Source organism: Pholis gunnellus, assembly GCF_910591455.1.
Source record: "Pholis gunnellus genome assembly, chromosome: 15".
NCBI lineage: Eukaryota > Metazoa > Chordata > Actinopteri > Perciformes > Pholidae > Pholis > Pholis gunnellus.
In genome coordinates, this window is record NC_136542.1 from 4,904,748 (window position 1) to 4,921,463 (window position 16,716).

The window sequence follows — 16,716 nt, forward strand, 5'->3', positions numbered from 1 at the left end:
TTATTATGTGCTCGGTTTAAGGGACCGTTTGTGATTCCAAAGCACTTCTGATTCCAACGCGCTCCTGAGTGTCGCCTTTCAACAAGCTCACTGAGACAAAGTGAGAAAAATGGCTGCCTGAAAAGAAGAACATCAGTCTAAAAACCTGGAAAATTGCTCCCAGTATAAAATAAAATGAGCTATGAACGGAGCTACAGATATTAAATGAGGTGCAGGAGGTCATGCTCTCAGTACATATAGTGTGTCCCCAGAAAAGGTCGTTGGTCTTTTGCCTCGGCTATAAATCGCAAAGCACCGCTGCACAGATGTTTGAGCGAGGGAGCTTTTGTAACCGCTCAGTGTGACAGACTGCCATGAAAACCACCTTCCTCCTCTGCCGTCTCTCCGAACAAACACACGGGTCAGTCCTCACGTCATGAAGGACTATACTTCTCTCGCCTCCACAGCTTTCAAACAACAAGCTCGCCACGTCCCGGTCCCCATGGCGACTGCAGGCTTTGGCGTCAGCGTGCAGTACCAGAGGAGAGCAGCAGGAAGGAGATGCCGAGTCAGCTGCAGCAGTTTAAACTGCTATTAATTGAGTTTGTTTTAATGGGTTCCTCACATAAAAAGAGCTTTGTGTGACTTAATTGGACACGTATAAGATGCATAGCTGGCATTTTGTTTTATGCAACAATCTGCTTTTCATGTGTAAATAAATCATATCTGAGATGCTACATCTGGAAAATACAGAAAGGGCTACATCAACATCAGGAGTGCAGCGGGGCAGAAGTGTGTCTCGTTCAATTACGGCTGCAGGACGACTTCCGCAGCTGAGCCACGTGCTAATGAAGCAGAGAGCATCCCGTTGACCGGCCATGTCCAATTACTGGAGGTGCACTCCAGAGCATCAAGCGATGCCTCCACTGATCCTCCCCAGTGTCACTGCTGCTGATGTCTACCTCAAACGTTCAGCTCTGCCCTCCAGAAGCAAGGAACATGTGAAAGTGAGAGTTTCTTGCATCACGGACTCTGTGGGAAACTCCTGTGATGGAAGTGAGCAGGGCAGTAAAAAAGAATATCAGATCCGCCACAGAGAAATGTGCCATTCTGGCATTAGGATTCAGCGAACGACACACACGGAGGCTGACAGGAGGGATCAGATCTGCGCTGAGATACATTAACATTCCTCCGTCTGTGTCCGATGCCCCACATTAAACACCCGTCCATCACTTAACAGCCAACCAATCATTAACGGAACAGGGTTTGCATTTTGAGCGTGCAAAATGGCGCCCAAAAGTAGGTCCTGCACATCTGCTGTTTCTGAACCTGCGGTTCCAGTCCAACTAGCGCCGCCTACGGGCAGTAAAAGCACCAACAGCTGCGGTTTAGAGCTGTAGCCTGTAAACATGTCGCAGTGTGTTACGTCTACGGGCACAACAAAAAGTAATAGCTGCTGTAATTCTGACAGTTGTGACACTGCAGGCGACGAGTGCTGTGAGAGTGAGAGGTTTTATGTTTCTAACCTGCAAAACGTACGCGTTCTGTTGACTGGAGCATATTTTGCAGCTAAATACTGCTCAGAGTGTCATTGTGTGTCCTGTCCTGGTTTCTTTGCAGAGGGAGGGATGGAGGTAAGACTCAGCTCCGTCTTTGCCCCTAAACGTTTGAATTTAAAAAGTTGGAAGTGCTAAAATGAATTTGCTAATTGAATAGTTAGTTGTGGACAGAGGATCAGAAAAGTACATCTGCTTACCAGCACCTCTAAACCGCGAATAAGCACATTTACCCAAATATGTAATTGTTGCTTTAATGTTAAGACCAGTTTGTAAATGTTTAAAGAGAAAAAATAAATAAAATTCAGTTACAAAACTTCTCAATAGACAAAATGTAAAGCTCAAAAACACACAAGGAAAAGGGCCCGGTCCTCCTTGTAGAGAACTAAATGTGAATTAAATGAACATTTGTTTTTCAGTTTGTCAGTGATTTATGAGGCCCTTCCATGCAATGCCTCACATCTTAATATTTCATACGTGGAGAAAAGAAAGCTAAATATGTGTCAGTGCATGAGCGCGCTCACATGAAGCCATGCGCAGGCTGTGTTTCTCAAACCACCTACACGTGTGAAACCTTGATTCTACAGAGCGTCCAAGCGTGAAATTGGATGCTGTACAGCACAAATGTATCTCTCCCTCCTCCTCCTCTCCTGTTGACTCCCTCTCTCGGTTATGTCCTCCCGTTCAATGTGTTGAAGATGGTGTAAAGACAAAATGTGGCACTTTATGTCTCTGAAATCAGTGGAATCGAGTTTCACTTTTTGTTCAAAAAAATGTGCAGTTGAGTCTTAAACATGCATTGAGGAAATCTTCAAAATGCGAAACAGCTTAACATTTTTAAAACACAACATTAATATTTAAATAAATTTCCGTCCTCGCAGGCAGCAAATGGTTTCAGTTCAGTTCAGTAGAGACGTATTGATGTGATATTCTTACCGATCAAGAAGCCACCAGTTGTCTGAAATACATTCATCCCAAATATTGTCGCATCTATTTCTGTCAGGTCTAAGTTGTTGCAGCAGACTGTTTATCCAATCTGAAAATCCAGCTCCAGTTCCCACATGTTTAAATGCAAAAACAGCCGTATTCACATTACACCCCAACACACCACCCCCGTACTTTGTCTGCTCGTGCTCACTCACCTTCAGTTTGTGTTCGTGCTCTTTGTTTACTCGAGACAGCAGCTGGGCCTTGCGTCGGTTCAGGGCGTCGATGAGGGCGTCGCACTGTGCCACCAAACAGGCCTCAAACTCCACTCCGTTCTCCTGCAAGACAACAGGCAAAGGCTGAAAAGAATAACGCATCTAAAAGACGAATATATATATATATATATATATATATATATATATATATATATATATATACAGTATATATCGGAACTTTCAATTCAAAATATACCGTACACAAAACCAAAAGCAGAGGAGATACTAAATGAGTGAAACCCTTAGGCAATCCAATTTAATAGCAGCACACTGAAATATATAGAGATAATAAGATTTATAGTTAATTTAGAAATGCATCTTCATTCACACATCTCCTCCAGTAGCTCGTCATCGAACGAGGTGGGTGAGTAGTGTACGTACAATTATGCCTCGTAGAGTTTGTTTTCCCACATCACAGCTATCTCCTCCTCCTTTGCCTCCTTTCCTATCCTGCATCTCCCACCATGACGGGTTTCCCTGGAGCCTCATCTGACTGTGTGTCGATAATCAGCGAGGGCTTTTAATCCCACCTTCCTCCTCTAATCGGCCTCTACAGCTGACGGCATGCAGCCTTTTGTCTCCACACACAGCAGAAGGTTGTCCGGCATGTTAATCGATTCCCGGTCAATATATTGTGCTTACACTAAGTACTGTACATGTGTTACCACTGTACACTCAAATCAATACCCGGCACTCACACATTCAAAAGACCTGAAACCTGCAGCCGAGAAATGCTCCACTTAACTGACTCTAATTTAAGTGTTGATGTGTTCTAAATGCACGTAAAAGAGAGGACTTTGATGTCCTACTGTAGATGTAAATAGTGTCATTTTCCACCTCTCATATGCAGCACTATGGCTGGACAATGACCAAACTCCAGGCAGTGAAATAATACGATAAGCCTTAAGGGAGGGGTGAGAGACCGGTAACATTGCTCCTGGGCTCGAGGATGAGCGTGCAAAGCCACCGTTGTCTGCATGTCTGTGTGTGTATTTAGGTACCTGGATGTGCTGCACCATGTTTCTCAGCTGAATCAGGAACTCTTTGGCCTCAGTGGCTCGGTCCGACAGCACGTTGAGAGCTTGAGACAGCTGACCCTGTGGAGAGCACAGAGAGAGGACGTTAGAGATGAAGCAGCAGCAGCAATGGAGTGATACGGGTTTGTACAGCATTTAAATAAGAACAAATCAACACTCCATTATATATAAATAGGTGCTGAATCCTCAGAAACAAACGTCATCAGTAGGACAAGATTTACTCATGCGTGGATGTTTCTTTCTGCAGGGTTCAAACTGGCAGCAGTGTTAGTCAAGCTATGTGGCATACTGCAACAGGAATATAGCCAACAGGAAGTGGCAATTAATAAAACTATTAGAAAAAGAGATTTGTCATAAATAAATATCTATGAGCTTTTAGTTCTATTTATTGCAAAACAAAAAGAAATCCCCCACTTTTCACTTCTTGTAAAATGAAAAGAAAAAGAAATTTAAATTTAAAACGTGTTTATTAACTCATCTTGCATTCAGGTACATATTCAAATATTTAATCTAATAAAAAGTATTGTTCTGTTTGGGGCATTTAAGCCAACCCCTATAATCATATAAAACCTTGAGGTAAAATTAATATTTTGTAAATTGATTTATTGTTAAAGTCTGAAAATGTCAAAGATTCTCTCATTTCAGCTTCTGAATTGTGATAATTTGCTGCTTTTCTTTGTTTTATGCGAAAGTAAACAGAAGAACTCTGGGAGTTGGACCGCTGGTTGGTCAAAACCAGTTTAGGAAATTAGTCTAGGCTTGCAGCACAGAATGACATTCCAAGCAGTTTAAGTTATTTTAGATGCAGATTCCTGGACCAGAGTGGCCCGTTAAGTTCAAAATGTTTAAGCGTATAAACATCATATATACAGCCGTCATGCTGTGAAAATCTCCTAACTCTGAATTTGTCAGTTTTTAAGTTTTGGATGAACTCAAATTCACAAACAAAGCTGCTTTTCATCGCTGCTGAGAAACTTGACATTTTGAAGAGTCAAAAGTTTTCGCCCCTGAGACCAAATGAACTGTCGGCTTTATTCTCACACACAAAATGACATTTCCAACTAAAACTAAGATGATTTATGTACAATAAAGCCGTTGAATTTTGCATGGTTTAATTATTGGATTACAGTCCCTGGTCATGTGGAGCAGAGCTCCGTACATGTGATGGGAAATACCACTGCTTTGGATGTGTGCGATGACACACAAATGCTCTTGTTTGGATAGCGGGGAAAAGACAAGAGGGTGTTCATGTATGTGAAGGGAGGTTGTGTGAACAAAGAGGTGACGGAGCGAGAGGACGCGGCCTGACCCTGTGGGAACCTTGTATGGTTGAGTGAACAACCGTCAACTTGGGGAGGGTATTGTCTCCTGGGGAGGAAAAAAATGGTATTGGGCAAAAAAAATCCCTTCCACTCCGGAAGAGAGCAATAAAACCTGGAACTAGCTGATACAGTGGAAAACACTGTGAAAACAACTCTGTGTCAACGCAGCTCCTGGCATCTGACGTAAGCTGGTCGAATGGGAATCTGTCTGCGGGGGGACAACAGCTGACCTTTGACCTCGGAGTTTGGGAAACCATGACAGCTGCCGCTAACATGAGTCTACTGCACCAAGGGACGGTCTGAGCCGGTAGCAGCTGAGCAAAGACTGAAATGTAAACTTTTCTGGGAAGAAACTTCCTCTTTGTTAACTCTGGACTCTTATTTCAACATCTCCAGAGACCTCCAAGAATGAAAAGATATACTGTACGTTTTCTCCCGAGTTAGGTTGTTTGTCACAAAGACATCTGAAAAGCCAATGTACAGACTTCTGAGGACAAATAAGCCCTTAAGGAGATGGATTTTAAAGCTGCAGCTAATGGGGTCTTCACTATCAAATCATTTAAATGTAATAATGAAAAATGTCTGTCACAAGCACCCGGAGATCAGGGTGATATCTTTTAATTGCTTATTTTGTCTGACCGACCATCTAAAACTAAAAGGTATTCAGTTTACAACAAACTAAAACTGAGAAATGCAGCAACGAAACAGAAACCATCAAATGTTTCACTGTCTTTACTCGCTAAATGCAACAAACTATATCACCAAAATATTTGTCAATCAATGAAATTATTTCAGCAGTAAAGGAACTGAAAACTCTAAATCCAAGTGTAGTGAGAAACAATCAATATAACTCAAATGTTTTCATGCATGAATTTTCAGCTTTGATTGGAGTCACTTATTAACATGTTACATCTCCTTTGTTCAATTTTGCAAACAAGTGTAAAAAAGGACAAGTTGCAGCCTGGGTGCAGTGACTTTTTTAAACGAGGAGCCATAATAAATATAAACATGAACTGAGATATAATGTGCAAATTTGAGCCAGGCTAGCACTTTCCCCCTGTTTCCAGTCTTTATGCTAAGCTACGCTAACTGGCTGCTGGCTTCATATTTAATGTAAAGAGTGGTATCGATCTTCTCATCTAACTCTCAGTAAGAAAACATAAGAGTGTATTTCCCAAAAGGCCGCACTATTCTTTTATGATGTGTTGTATTTGACCTAAGAGGATAAACATGTGAGTGGAAGACATTTTTAAAAGCACACAAATCGCATCCTTGTCTCATGATGTGTTCTTCTGCTCCGGGTCGGCCTCCCCTTCTGAGATGAGACCACTTCATCGTTTTAAGATCCTGCAAATCAAACTCAAGTCGTCCTTCAGACTCTGGCGGTTTCATTACATATCAGCCGAGTCACTCACACCTGCCCTTTCAGTTTGTCCTAAATTGGAGTTCATTTTCTCGGTCAGCTTTCTCATTTTCCTCTCTGTGATACAGCGATGGACGTTGAGGGAGCTCCTGCCTTCGCCTTGCCGAGTTAACAGTCAGCAAGCGTGCAGTGACAGAGCAAATGAAATGAAGAGCACTTCATCGTCCGGAGGCGTTTTTCCGCAGAGTCTGTCCGAGAGCCTGCAGAGCTCAGTCCTCAAAACCAGGTCAAAACGTGCCGTGAAAACAGAGGCTGTTTTATTTCTGCACAGCTCATGGCTACTTCCTGCCTGGTGGAAACGGTGCCATGGCCGGCAGGTCGGCAGATGGAAAGACAGACTTCAGCAACAAATGAGAGGAAGATCACTATGGGACAGACACCAAAAGCCAGATTTGACAGACGTAGTTTCTTTTCTCACGCGACACAAAAATTCATAGTCACTTTTGTAACAATGAGTTCTTGATTTCAGACACAGGTAGAAAATCAAGCTTCTTTTTATTCTTCCATTATTACTGGATTTATACTGTACATTTCAAGAAATATTTTCAATTATCTCTTATACTTTTCTTGCATTTATATTTATCACACTTAACAGACTTCTCAGTATTTTTTGTTTGCTTGTTTGCACTGGTTGTATGTTGAATGTGTTCGCAAAACACACTGTTAATCCATTCCTTATGACACTGATTTAGTGTTTTTGGAATTGGTAAGACTAAAAACATAAGACACTATACCACTCTTATACGTTGGGCCTTTAGACACTTTTGCGTTCATGTTTTATTTCTTGGAAATTAAAAAAAAAAGGCCCCACTGTCCAACGTCTTAGTGACCGGTCAACTGTGGCCAACGCGAAGAGATTTCCGAGAGACTGATGAGAACTATTATGAGGCTTATAAGAGTTTGTGCTCAACAACACTTACATCCATGCAAAGCACTTTCAAGCTTGTTCGGGGACAGTCGAAATAAAAGCATCATGCAACATTAACGTAGAGAGGATGCTGGAATGTTTGCAGTGAGCTGTGGAGGATTTGTTTGAGGTGGTGGGGGGGTTTAGGATGTCGCTGCTATTTGGGCGCACTAATCATCTCAGTAATTAAGCCGAGTGGGAACACGTGCACGGCATGAATAATTCACAGGCGGCTTCAGGGCCATTCGGCGTGTTTCATTTTCTCTCTGCAGGCCGAGCAAACTCACCAATCTGTCACAGGGAAGCGCGGATGTCAGAGAGGCATCAGAGCCAATTTGGATTAAAGCCCCCACTAGGAAGTGGGAAGTGCAAGGAAAGAGGGAGGTAGGTGTAATGTCACTGCTAAGCTCTTAAAGTCGCAGCAGAGGAAAAGCATTACTCCTCAAGCTAATTAAAAAACACACACATATATATATATGTATATATATATATATATATATATATATATATATATATAAAATGTGTCCAGATAGAACAGAATAGAATAAAGATAGATTTTGAGTTCCCATAACCTACTTTCAAAAAGCTGCGTTACCGCTCAGAGAAATGTTTTAAGTGCCCTGCTCTTTTTTCAGAGCTTCAGGGTTAAGTACTTTCTCTGGTGTAGAGTCAACAGACTCTTTAGCCTCATTTAATCCTGTGTGTCGCCGAGTACACAGTCTTTTGGTTACACACCGTAAACAGAGGCCGAGGTCAACTTCTTGTGACAGAAGACATCAAACACACAACTTACACTGAAACCCTACGATCAAATAAAATGAAAATGAGTGTTGTTTTGCACAGCTTGATAACTGATTGTGTTTCCCCCTACAGTTATCAGTAAGCAGACACTCTAACATGAAAGGTTGTGGTTGTTTACACGCACTGCCGCAGCCCTCGGAGAATACAGTTTGAAATATTAAGCAGGCGACTTGATGATATTTACCGTCTTGGGAACCTTTCTGTTGTTAAAAATTAAGCTCTTACATCCTCCAACACGCTGGAAGAGTTAAGATTTGGCCAGATTGTGACACTCCTCCGTGTTTAACAAGTTCCCATATGAAACCCATCTTCCACAAGCAGAACCTAAGTGGCTGGTGCATTATTCATCGCTTATATCTGCCGTCATCTATAATGCAGAAGAAGTCGTTAACTATCCATACACACACATAAGGAAAGGCAATGAAACTAGGATATTAAAAAGTTGCCACAGTTTTTATCATGTCAGAAACAGAGTCCTTATTCGACGGACACCTGGGACAGCACAGCAGGATATGGGGCAGAAGTGATCTATTCTTGTCAGCACCGGATTTATCAGGCGACGGCGACGTCTTTTCTGCAGATCATTTAGTCGCCTGTACATGTTGATCTTGTCTCAATGTGTCAAATAGAACCAATCAAGTCCAGAGAAAGAGTGAAATGGAGATTGTATACTGTTATACCTGTGGGGGAGGAGGAAGGTCCCGTCAGGTCATTCAGTCAGTTACTCTCCTCTTTGGCGAGAGCATCTATTTAGTAAAAACAACGTTTCTGGGGTGGAAACAACAACATTTGACGTCCGTCCGGGCCGCTTTGTAAAATGTAATTTCTCCCTAGATTTTTCTCTTGTTGGCTGAAACATCACTTTAAAAATGTTTGTTTTTTCCACTTTTGGGATTCAACATTTGGGCCTTACAACTTTAAATTTCTACGATCCTCGTCGTAAGTCGATTTGTTGATTTTTCCACCGAAAACGATTGTAAAATCCTCTTTTGTGATGCTATGAGGTGTGTGTGTGTGTGTGTGTGTGTGCGAGCTTTGAAGGTCTGAGGCTGAACCAATTTCAAAATGAGGGGTTACGCAATTCCAGACATGGATTAAATTAATGTGGATATTAATAGGAGAGGAAGCAAAAGGTGCTGCTTGTGTCAGGTAGTGTGTGACGTTAAAGGCAAAGTCGGACCTACGCTCACCTATTCAGGGGACTGTCATGTTGATATTTTGGGCTGTATTTAGGTCATTGCTGCAGGGTACATAGCGGCTAACAAGCTGGTCGTTTTTATGGCCGGGCAAATCAATCCGTGGAGAACAGGTTACATTAGAAGCAACGCACTATTATTAAATAGCATTCTTGAGAGATTTCAGCCAGATATATGTCCAAACACATGACGAGTTGCCTCAATTTAAGAAAAGAAGGACCACTGTGGACACCTTTTAGTCATTATGTTCAGAATCCATTTTTCTCTGATCATTTTGGCTCAAATCCGATTTTCTGCTCCGTAAAGTCTTTAAGTCACAAACGCTGAGAACAGACTGAGGAGAATGACATCGGTTCTTCTTCTACGTTTCTATCCTCATCCTCGAAATCAAAAAGATGTTCGCTGATGATGATTATCCTGATGATAATTATGTTGATGATGAAAACAGCATCACTGCAGGCTGTAACCTGTCCTCATCATCTGCTGCGCAGATTTCCGGATGAGCCTAATTTCTTACTTTATGTCCTCATTTAATGTGGGCTGACTGTGTTAGGGTGGCCAGATGTGACTGAGCATAATGAATTATTCTGTGTTAAAATCACCCTACAAATCTGATAACTTACTTTTGATTTGGACTCATTTATGTAGAGAAAAGAAGAAGAAGAAAACTTCCTTTCTTTCGTTCCCAGTCGGCCCACAGAGGGAAACTGGCACATTGGAGTTTTGAGGCATTTTTCTCTCTCCAGATCCACGTCTGGAGCAAGTTGAAATGTTCAGCTGGTGTGTAGTCCCACCCGGGGATATATATAGTTATATAAAAATATGTCAAAATAAAAAATACCTTCGGTGCGTACGTTTTCTGCATGGACCCAGGACGACAAGATGACTCAGACTAAACATGAAGTATTCTGTTAAGTATCTCGTCAAACTGGGGACGTTCAGCATCGCTCTGCCTCTCTTTCCTGCTCGGCCCCTGTTTCACTTCCTCTCTTCGGGCATTCTGGGTCATTCTGTCGCTCTCATTTTCCTTTTTCTTTATCTCCCTCCTTCATTAACATTTACACAGCTAATCTCTTTACATGGCAGCTCGAGGGATAAATATCACCGCCTGTAATGGAGCAGCGTCGACCTAAATGGCTTTGAGACCCCGCTGTGAAATTTCATTCTCTAGACCTCTGTCCTCCGCCTCATCCCCATATCAGTGAATCACAGCCTGCTGTCATAAACAAACGAGCAACCGTGTCTTTTATCTGCACACAATCACTTATGCTGCAGTGATGCCCAAACGGCGGCTCACGTACCACTGGTGCTACGCGAGAGCCTTTCTAAAAGGCCGAACAACTGCACTCCAACTGGCCGCCGCACCATTTGTTGCACCACTTCTAGCTAAATGAAAAGACGTTACCCGGCTCGCTACATGAATCTGGGCTCTACTGTCACAGAGCCAAAGGAACAGCGAAGGATGTATAGGCGAGTTTGTTGGTATCTACAATGGGAAGTGGTACGATGTACTTACAACAACATTACACTAGAATTTTAACCAACCACAGGCCACAGTAAAAAAAAAAGGTCCAGAATCCTCTATTGTTCATACTGTAATTAATCATGACAAACATATCAGAATAAGCCAACGTTTAGCCAAGAAAAGTCATAAAATGAGATATTGTTACATTTCTTACCATAGAGGTGAATTCAACATTGACCTCTGATATTACAGTGGGTGATACTATCTCACTGACCACCACAGGTCTGCATTATAACATCTATTGAAAGACCAGGTTTGAAATCCTGTATGTCAGAGCAGCATTATTTATATCTATTGACCATTTGGGGACAGCGGAAGAAGCTGTAAACACAACAATCAACATATTTATCACCGATCACCAAATCCAATATTCGCTCTCCTCATTGCTCCGGTCTAGTTTAGTCTGATCTCAGAGGTCAAATCTGTCTCTTTTAGCCACTAAATGCTCCTCTTTGTTCACAGGCTGGCCGCTAACTGTGTCCGTCTGCTGTACAGTCCGTTGAACAAAAAAAGAAAACAGGACAGAATCATTTAAAGTATTGATGCTGCCCGCTGCTTTGTTTTCTAGGATGTTGCAGAAACTCGCTTTTGAAGCATGTGACCGGGGACAGCTAACATCAGCATTATTACTTTGGTCAGCCACCTCTAAGCTCAGGATCAGCAAATGGCAGCTCTACTGACCAATTTATGTGAGAAAGACCAGTAGTTCACACCCGTCGTTGCCATGCGGTTATTGATGGTAAAGCCGACATATTGTAGTTTGCATGGCACATCGAACCAATGAGGTTCATTACTCCTCTGTATGGGGGCGGTTGCATGCTGGAGCGTGGAACAGCGGCACAGCAGGGGGAATGGATCCAGACTGACAGCCCGCCTCATTACTATTAGCAGACAGGAGTTAAAGCAGGAGAGCAGGACGGGGATCCCGCCGCCAGTGTCGGACTCTTCCAAGGCTTTTTCCTTCGCCGCGGGTCTCTTCATCCAGACACGAAGCAACTGCCGCCGTCAACATCGGCCTCAAGATTTGAGACGGGTCTTTTAGCATTCGTCCCAGTGCCTGCTCTGTCTGTCCTCGTTAGCCTGCTTTTTGGGGCATCTTGGCTGAGAGCATCCGTCTGTGTTGACTTGGTGTCAAGGTGTGCAGGGCGTCTGTTTATGTCAAGATCAGACACACGGTGACATTAAAGGGGAGCACAATGTCCACACTAGAAGGGAACAAATGTCCTAAATCACCTGTGAAATCCTTGAAATGACTCACTTCTTCAAGCTTTTTCTTCTTGCATGCAAAGCTCAAAGGGAAACTTTCAGGGATGTCAGAGATCAGATCTCCTCTGCAGCCTCTGATTTATCTCTCCGTTCGTGGCAAGAGGGCAAATTGCTAATTTTCTGCTGCAATCTGCTACTTAGTTTCTGCACACCCACGCATCTCGTACATAAGCTTCTACGTGATAAATCACCTCTAATTGCCTCTAAACACACTGAGGCGACAGAGGTTGACCTAGATTGCATTCTGGGTCCTGGGCGACCTCTTGTGACATCCGTGAAGAGCCGAGGACCACTCACCATGTCGGGGTTTTAACGCTCTTGACGATGCCCCTTTACTCTTTTTAATGTGATTTACGGAGATTAACACGGACATCCTGTCACCACATAAAAACCCTCTGACACAAATCTGAAGAGGCAGACGTGGTACGGGGCGATGCACACGATGGCGCGCTTAGATTTCTACTCGTCTTTCGTGACCGAAATTGACTTTGGAGACATGAAATTGATTTCCATCATGATTTAGACACGGTCTCGCGGTCCAAAAGGGAGGGTTAGAGATAAAAACACAGTCGTTTTTTTATTGCCCAGCGAGACCAGCGGAGAAGTTGAGAAGACGTCTGAGCATAAAGCGAGAGTAATGATCTCTAGTCACGTTCATTTAGACGCAAATGTACTGTAGAGGGAGGAGGGAAAGGCTGTCAAGCATCTGGGATGGATCCCTCGTGGGGTCCGGTATCTCGGAGACCTCTGCTGCTCTGCACAACATCAAGAGGGATTTGGTTGCCATGACGGCAGGTGGTTCAACTCCCGTCTCCATAAAGAGAGAAATGTTTCAGAGAGAGAGAGAGAGAGAGAGAGAGAGAGAGAGAGAGAGAGAGAGAGAGAGAGAGAGAGAGACAACGACGATGACGTTGCAGATTAAAAAAGCCTTGAAGTAAAAAAATCCCAGTTGGAAAATAGAAGAGATCTTATTAAATGATATCAGCGAGCGTGTTTTCTGCTCGCTAATGTAAATGCTACAGGTGTGGATTTAAGATTTTGTCGCAAAGTAACAAGGTTCAAGTCTCTTAGTGTTGTACTTTCTGCATCAACATTAGACATGTGATGCTGAAACATGCGGCAACCCACAATATCAACCACCCAACAGCTTTGATCAGTTTCAAGGGAAAAAGAAGATGTTTGTGTTTATGTGCATTTATATTCTGGTTGTGTGAGTATATCTGAGAGAAAACGTGTATCAGAATACTCTATGGTTTTGCATACGGCCAAAGCCAAAACTTGAAGCTGCACTAGCTTTTATTTTTATATATAAAATGTTAAAAGAAACGTGTGTGATGGACTTGTTAGGTGACCAGAAGCACGACTCAAAATGTCAATGTTGCTCTGTGTCTGCTGGATGTGTAAATAAGCAACTGTTCGACTACTTGTGATAATATGTCAATGTTGTGTTTACGTCTCACCATTAAGTGGTCAAAACCGGATCAATAGATGTTACTTTAAAGACATACACGTCAATAAAATAAACACAAACGACGAAGGACTAACTACATCTGAGGTACTAAAAAACATGTAGCTTATAACTGCAGCATGTGCTATATATATATATATATATGTCTATATGTCTGTGATCGATGGGGAACATTGAATTCAGGGTGAATACAATATAATTGGTTTTGACTTAATTATGAGACATAGACAGAACATTGATGCAAACATGTATCGCACAAAGCAGATCTTCTGTCAGCCAAAAGAAACTAGTTACCAATTAGATTTCAGAGGAAGCCACTTCCTCGAGTTTCTACACTAAGTGCATTACACTGAAGTACAAGTGACACGTGACAATCTACAGTGTATCTGCAGGATATGGAAAACTGTTTAATTTCTCCCCTGATGAATTATGTGAGGAACACCCCGAAGCTCTGAAAGATGCCCATCCTCAACGCTGCCAGCTCCAAACTCCACGCCATCTGTTACAGTTCTGCAGGCAGCAGCTTCAGATAACAGGTCAGAAATAAGCAGGTGCCGTGATAGAAGCCGAAAAACAGGACGACAGGCTGCATGTTGGCACCAATATCACTGCGGCCATCGATTGGTTTCTAAAAATGTTCATTTTTTTGTTGTTGACAGTTTGGATCCAAGAAAGATGAGGCAGAAAAGGTCGGCAACTTCTCAAGTGATGGCAATTTGATGGGAGTGAAATGATCAACCCCCCTCTGATTTTTCCATCAATTTCACAATTGCCTCATACATCTGAGGTGACACGCTATCTTCACACCATCGAGAGGAGATGATTGCACTGGAGGTCTGTTAAATGGCTGTTTTTGGAGACATACAACACCAATCTTGACTGCAATGAGGACAGCTGATACGCCTGCAGGGAGGCAAAGGTGTGTGAGTTTCTCGAGCACAAAAACTCACCATATTTTCTGGTTTTCTCATGGAAACCAGGCAACACCATCTCTACACATCACCCTTCCTCTGTGTGTGTGTGTGAGAGAGTATTGAAAAACATCTATATCCAGCTCTACATCCTCCCTCCCCACTGGAAGCTGAGGAGTGTGGAGGTGAGAGTTGCAGCTGCAGAGGCGTAGATGCACTGCAGCCCTCTGAAACGCCTCCCTGCCCACAACAACTCGGCTTCCAAAATAGCACCTCAATCCACACCGAAGGCCTGCTGCATCTGTGCTTCACTGCTGGCTTCTATTAAAGCGTAGCTCCAATATTAGCCGTGCCTAATGATCTCTGGGGCGCCTGTTGAGCTGTCAGAGCACAGGGGGGAGTGGAACACATATATATACAGTATATATATATATAGAGAGTGAAGGAATCTGCTGTGTGGAAGCTCAGGAGACAAATGGTCAAGAGCTGAAATCATGCCAGGATCCCTGCACAACTTCAGTTCATAATTGTAAGGAGGAGAAGACGCAGTTTGTTGTTGATAAAGGAGGCCTGCTCCTGGTTTTCCACTCGTGAACAGAATTTCTAATAGAGCTGCTTCCTGACAGCTTTGCGCACCAAAAGACAGCAGAGTTTGGAGACGTGCGTATTTCACGAAGCTGACTGAAATGTAAGATGCAGGATTGTCAGGGAAGGCAAATTCTTCTACTTACTTTTATTGTAAAGCGTTCATTTAAATCCATTGTGACTGAGAATAAATCCCCCACCGCTCTGTATGGATGCGAAGCGGAACTGACAAGATACAGCGCACAATATTTTCAAGGCGGACTTGTTGCTCAGAGGCTGATGAATCATTGTGAATAAAAGCTACGCACACACATATACACACATACAGCGAAAAGACGCACTGGTACAACTGCACATAAAGATTTTGCAGATTGTTATATTTTCTGTTACGCACGTACCTTGTGCAGTTTCCACATCGCGCCCAGAGCTTTGACTTCATGTGTGCCGTGTTTGCCCTCCTCCAAACACTGATAACACACGGGCATCTTACACTGCACACAGTACATGCTTAAATTCTCCAGTTCGTGCTCTGTGCAAGTGGATGTTTTGCGGGGACTCGCGCGGCGACTTATCCGCCCCTGCGCTGGCGGCACCAGGCGATGCTTGGCGAGGGGACCGCGGGGAGGGTGGCACCGGAGGCGGCACGGGTCGCAGTAGAAGACGTCGCACTGCTCGCACATCACGGTGGCCTCCTTCGGACTCTTCTCGCAGAGCTGGCACTTGAGAGCGGCCGCTTTGCTCTGCTGATACCTGTCCACGACCCCCTCCAGCACCCGGTTCTTGGGGAATCCGCGAAGCCCCCGCTCGTCCAGGATGAGGCTGCGGTGACACTGCGGGCAAGTGATGCAGGAGTTGCGGGGGATCGGGGGCAGAGAGCCGGGCTGCGGCAGCAGGTGCTGTTGCGGTTGAGACTGCGGGACGGACGGGGGGAAAACCCGCACCCCGTTTGGTGATTTTTGACAAGGGGTGGTCGGAGTGCTGACGAAGCCCCCATAGGAACCGTATCCACTGTCCGCCTCGCTGTACAAACTCATTTTATCCAAATCCAAGTAATCATAGTCAGAGACGCCGGATCCGGACGCTCGGCTGCTCTGCGGGGACTCAGCGTCGGGGGTCTGCACGAGAATATTCCGGGCACACGCCTGGCAAATGTTGTGGGTGCACGGCAGTATGATGGGCTCCCGGAAAAAAGAGCCGCACACGGGGCATTTTAACTCTTCCTCCATCTCATCCATGGCTGCTCTCGGGGAGGTGAGAGATTCCTCGGCGGCGTGCGAACGCAGGCGGGAGAAGTTACAGCGGAGTGTCGGGCTGATGAGTCTGTCTGCTTGTTTGCGCGTAAACGGAGCTCCGGTCGCGTCCTACTGCGATTCTCAGTGCCAGTGCAACCTTGACCAAGAGGAAAAAGCATCGCACTGAACCATCACACGCGTCTTCACCAATAGGCGACCAGCATCGTCTCAGAAAGGGCTGCCATTGGATAACCAGTAGATTCCGAACAACCATTGGATGACTCAGCTGTCAGTGAGGAGAGCTTA

General features: G+C 44.0%; 1 protein-coding gene across 7 annotated transcripts in view; it reads right to left on the reverse strand.

Moving 5' to 3' along the window:
- trim9 (tripartite motif containing 9) overlaps nt 1-16,413 on the reverse strand; it is a gene marked incomplete at both ends in the record, with an annotated part of 32,909 nt that extends 16,496 nt beyond the window's left edge. For 5 of the 7 annotated variants that reach the window (XM_079175336.1, XM_079175333.1, XM_079175331.1 and 2 more), the window contains 3 exons: nt 2,678-2,800; nt 3,739-3,834; nt 15,577-16,413. In XM_079175336.1, the coding sequence (XP_079031462.1) occupies nt 2,678-2,800; nt 3,739-3,834; nt 15,577-16,413 (1,056 nt within the window). The remainder of the gene's footprint in view (nt 1-2,677; nt 2,801-3,738; nt 3,835-15,576) is intronic. The other 2 variants (XM_079175335.1, XM_079175337.1) reach the window with 2 other exon arrangements.
- Nucleotides 16,414-16,716: the final 303 nt, after the last annotated feature.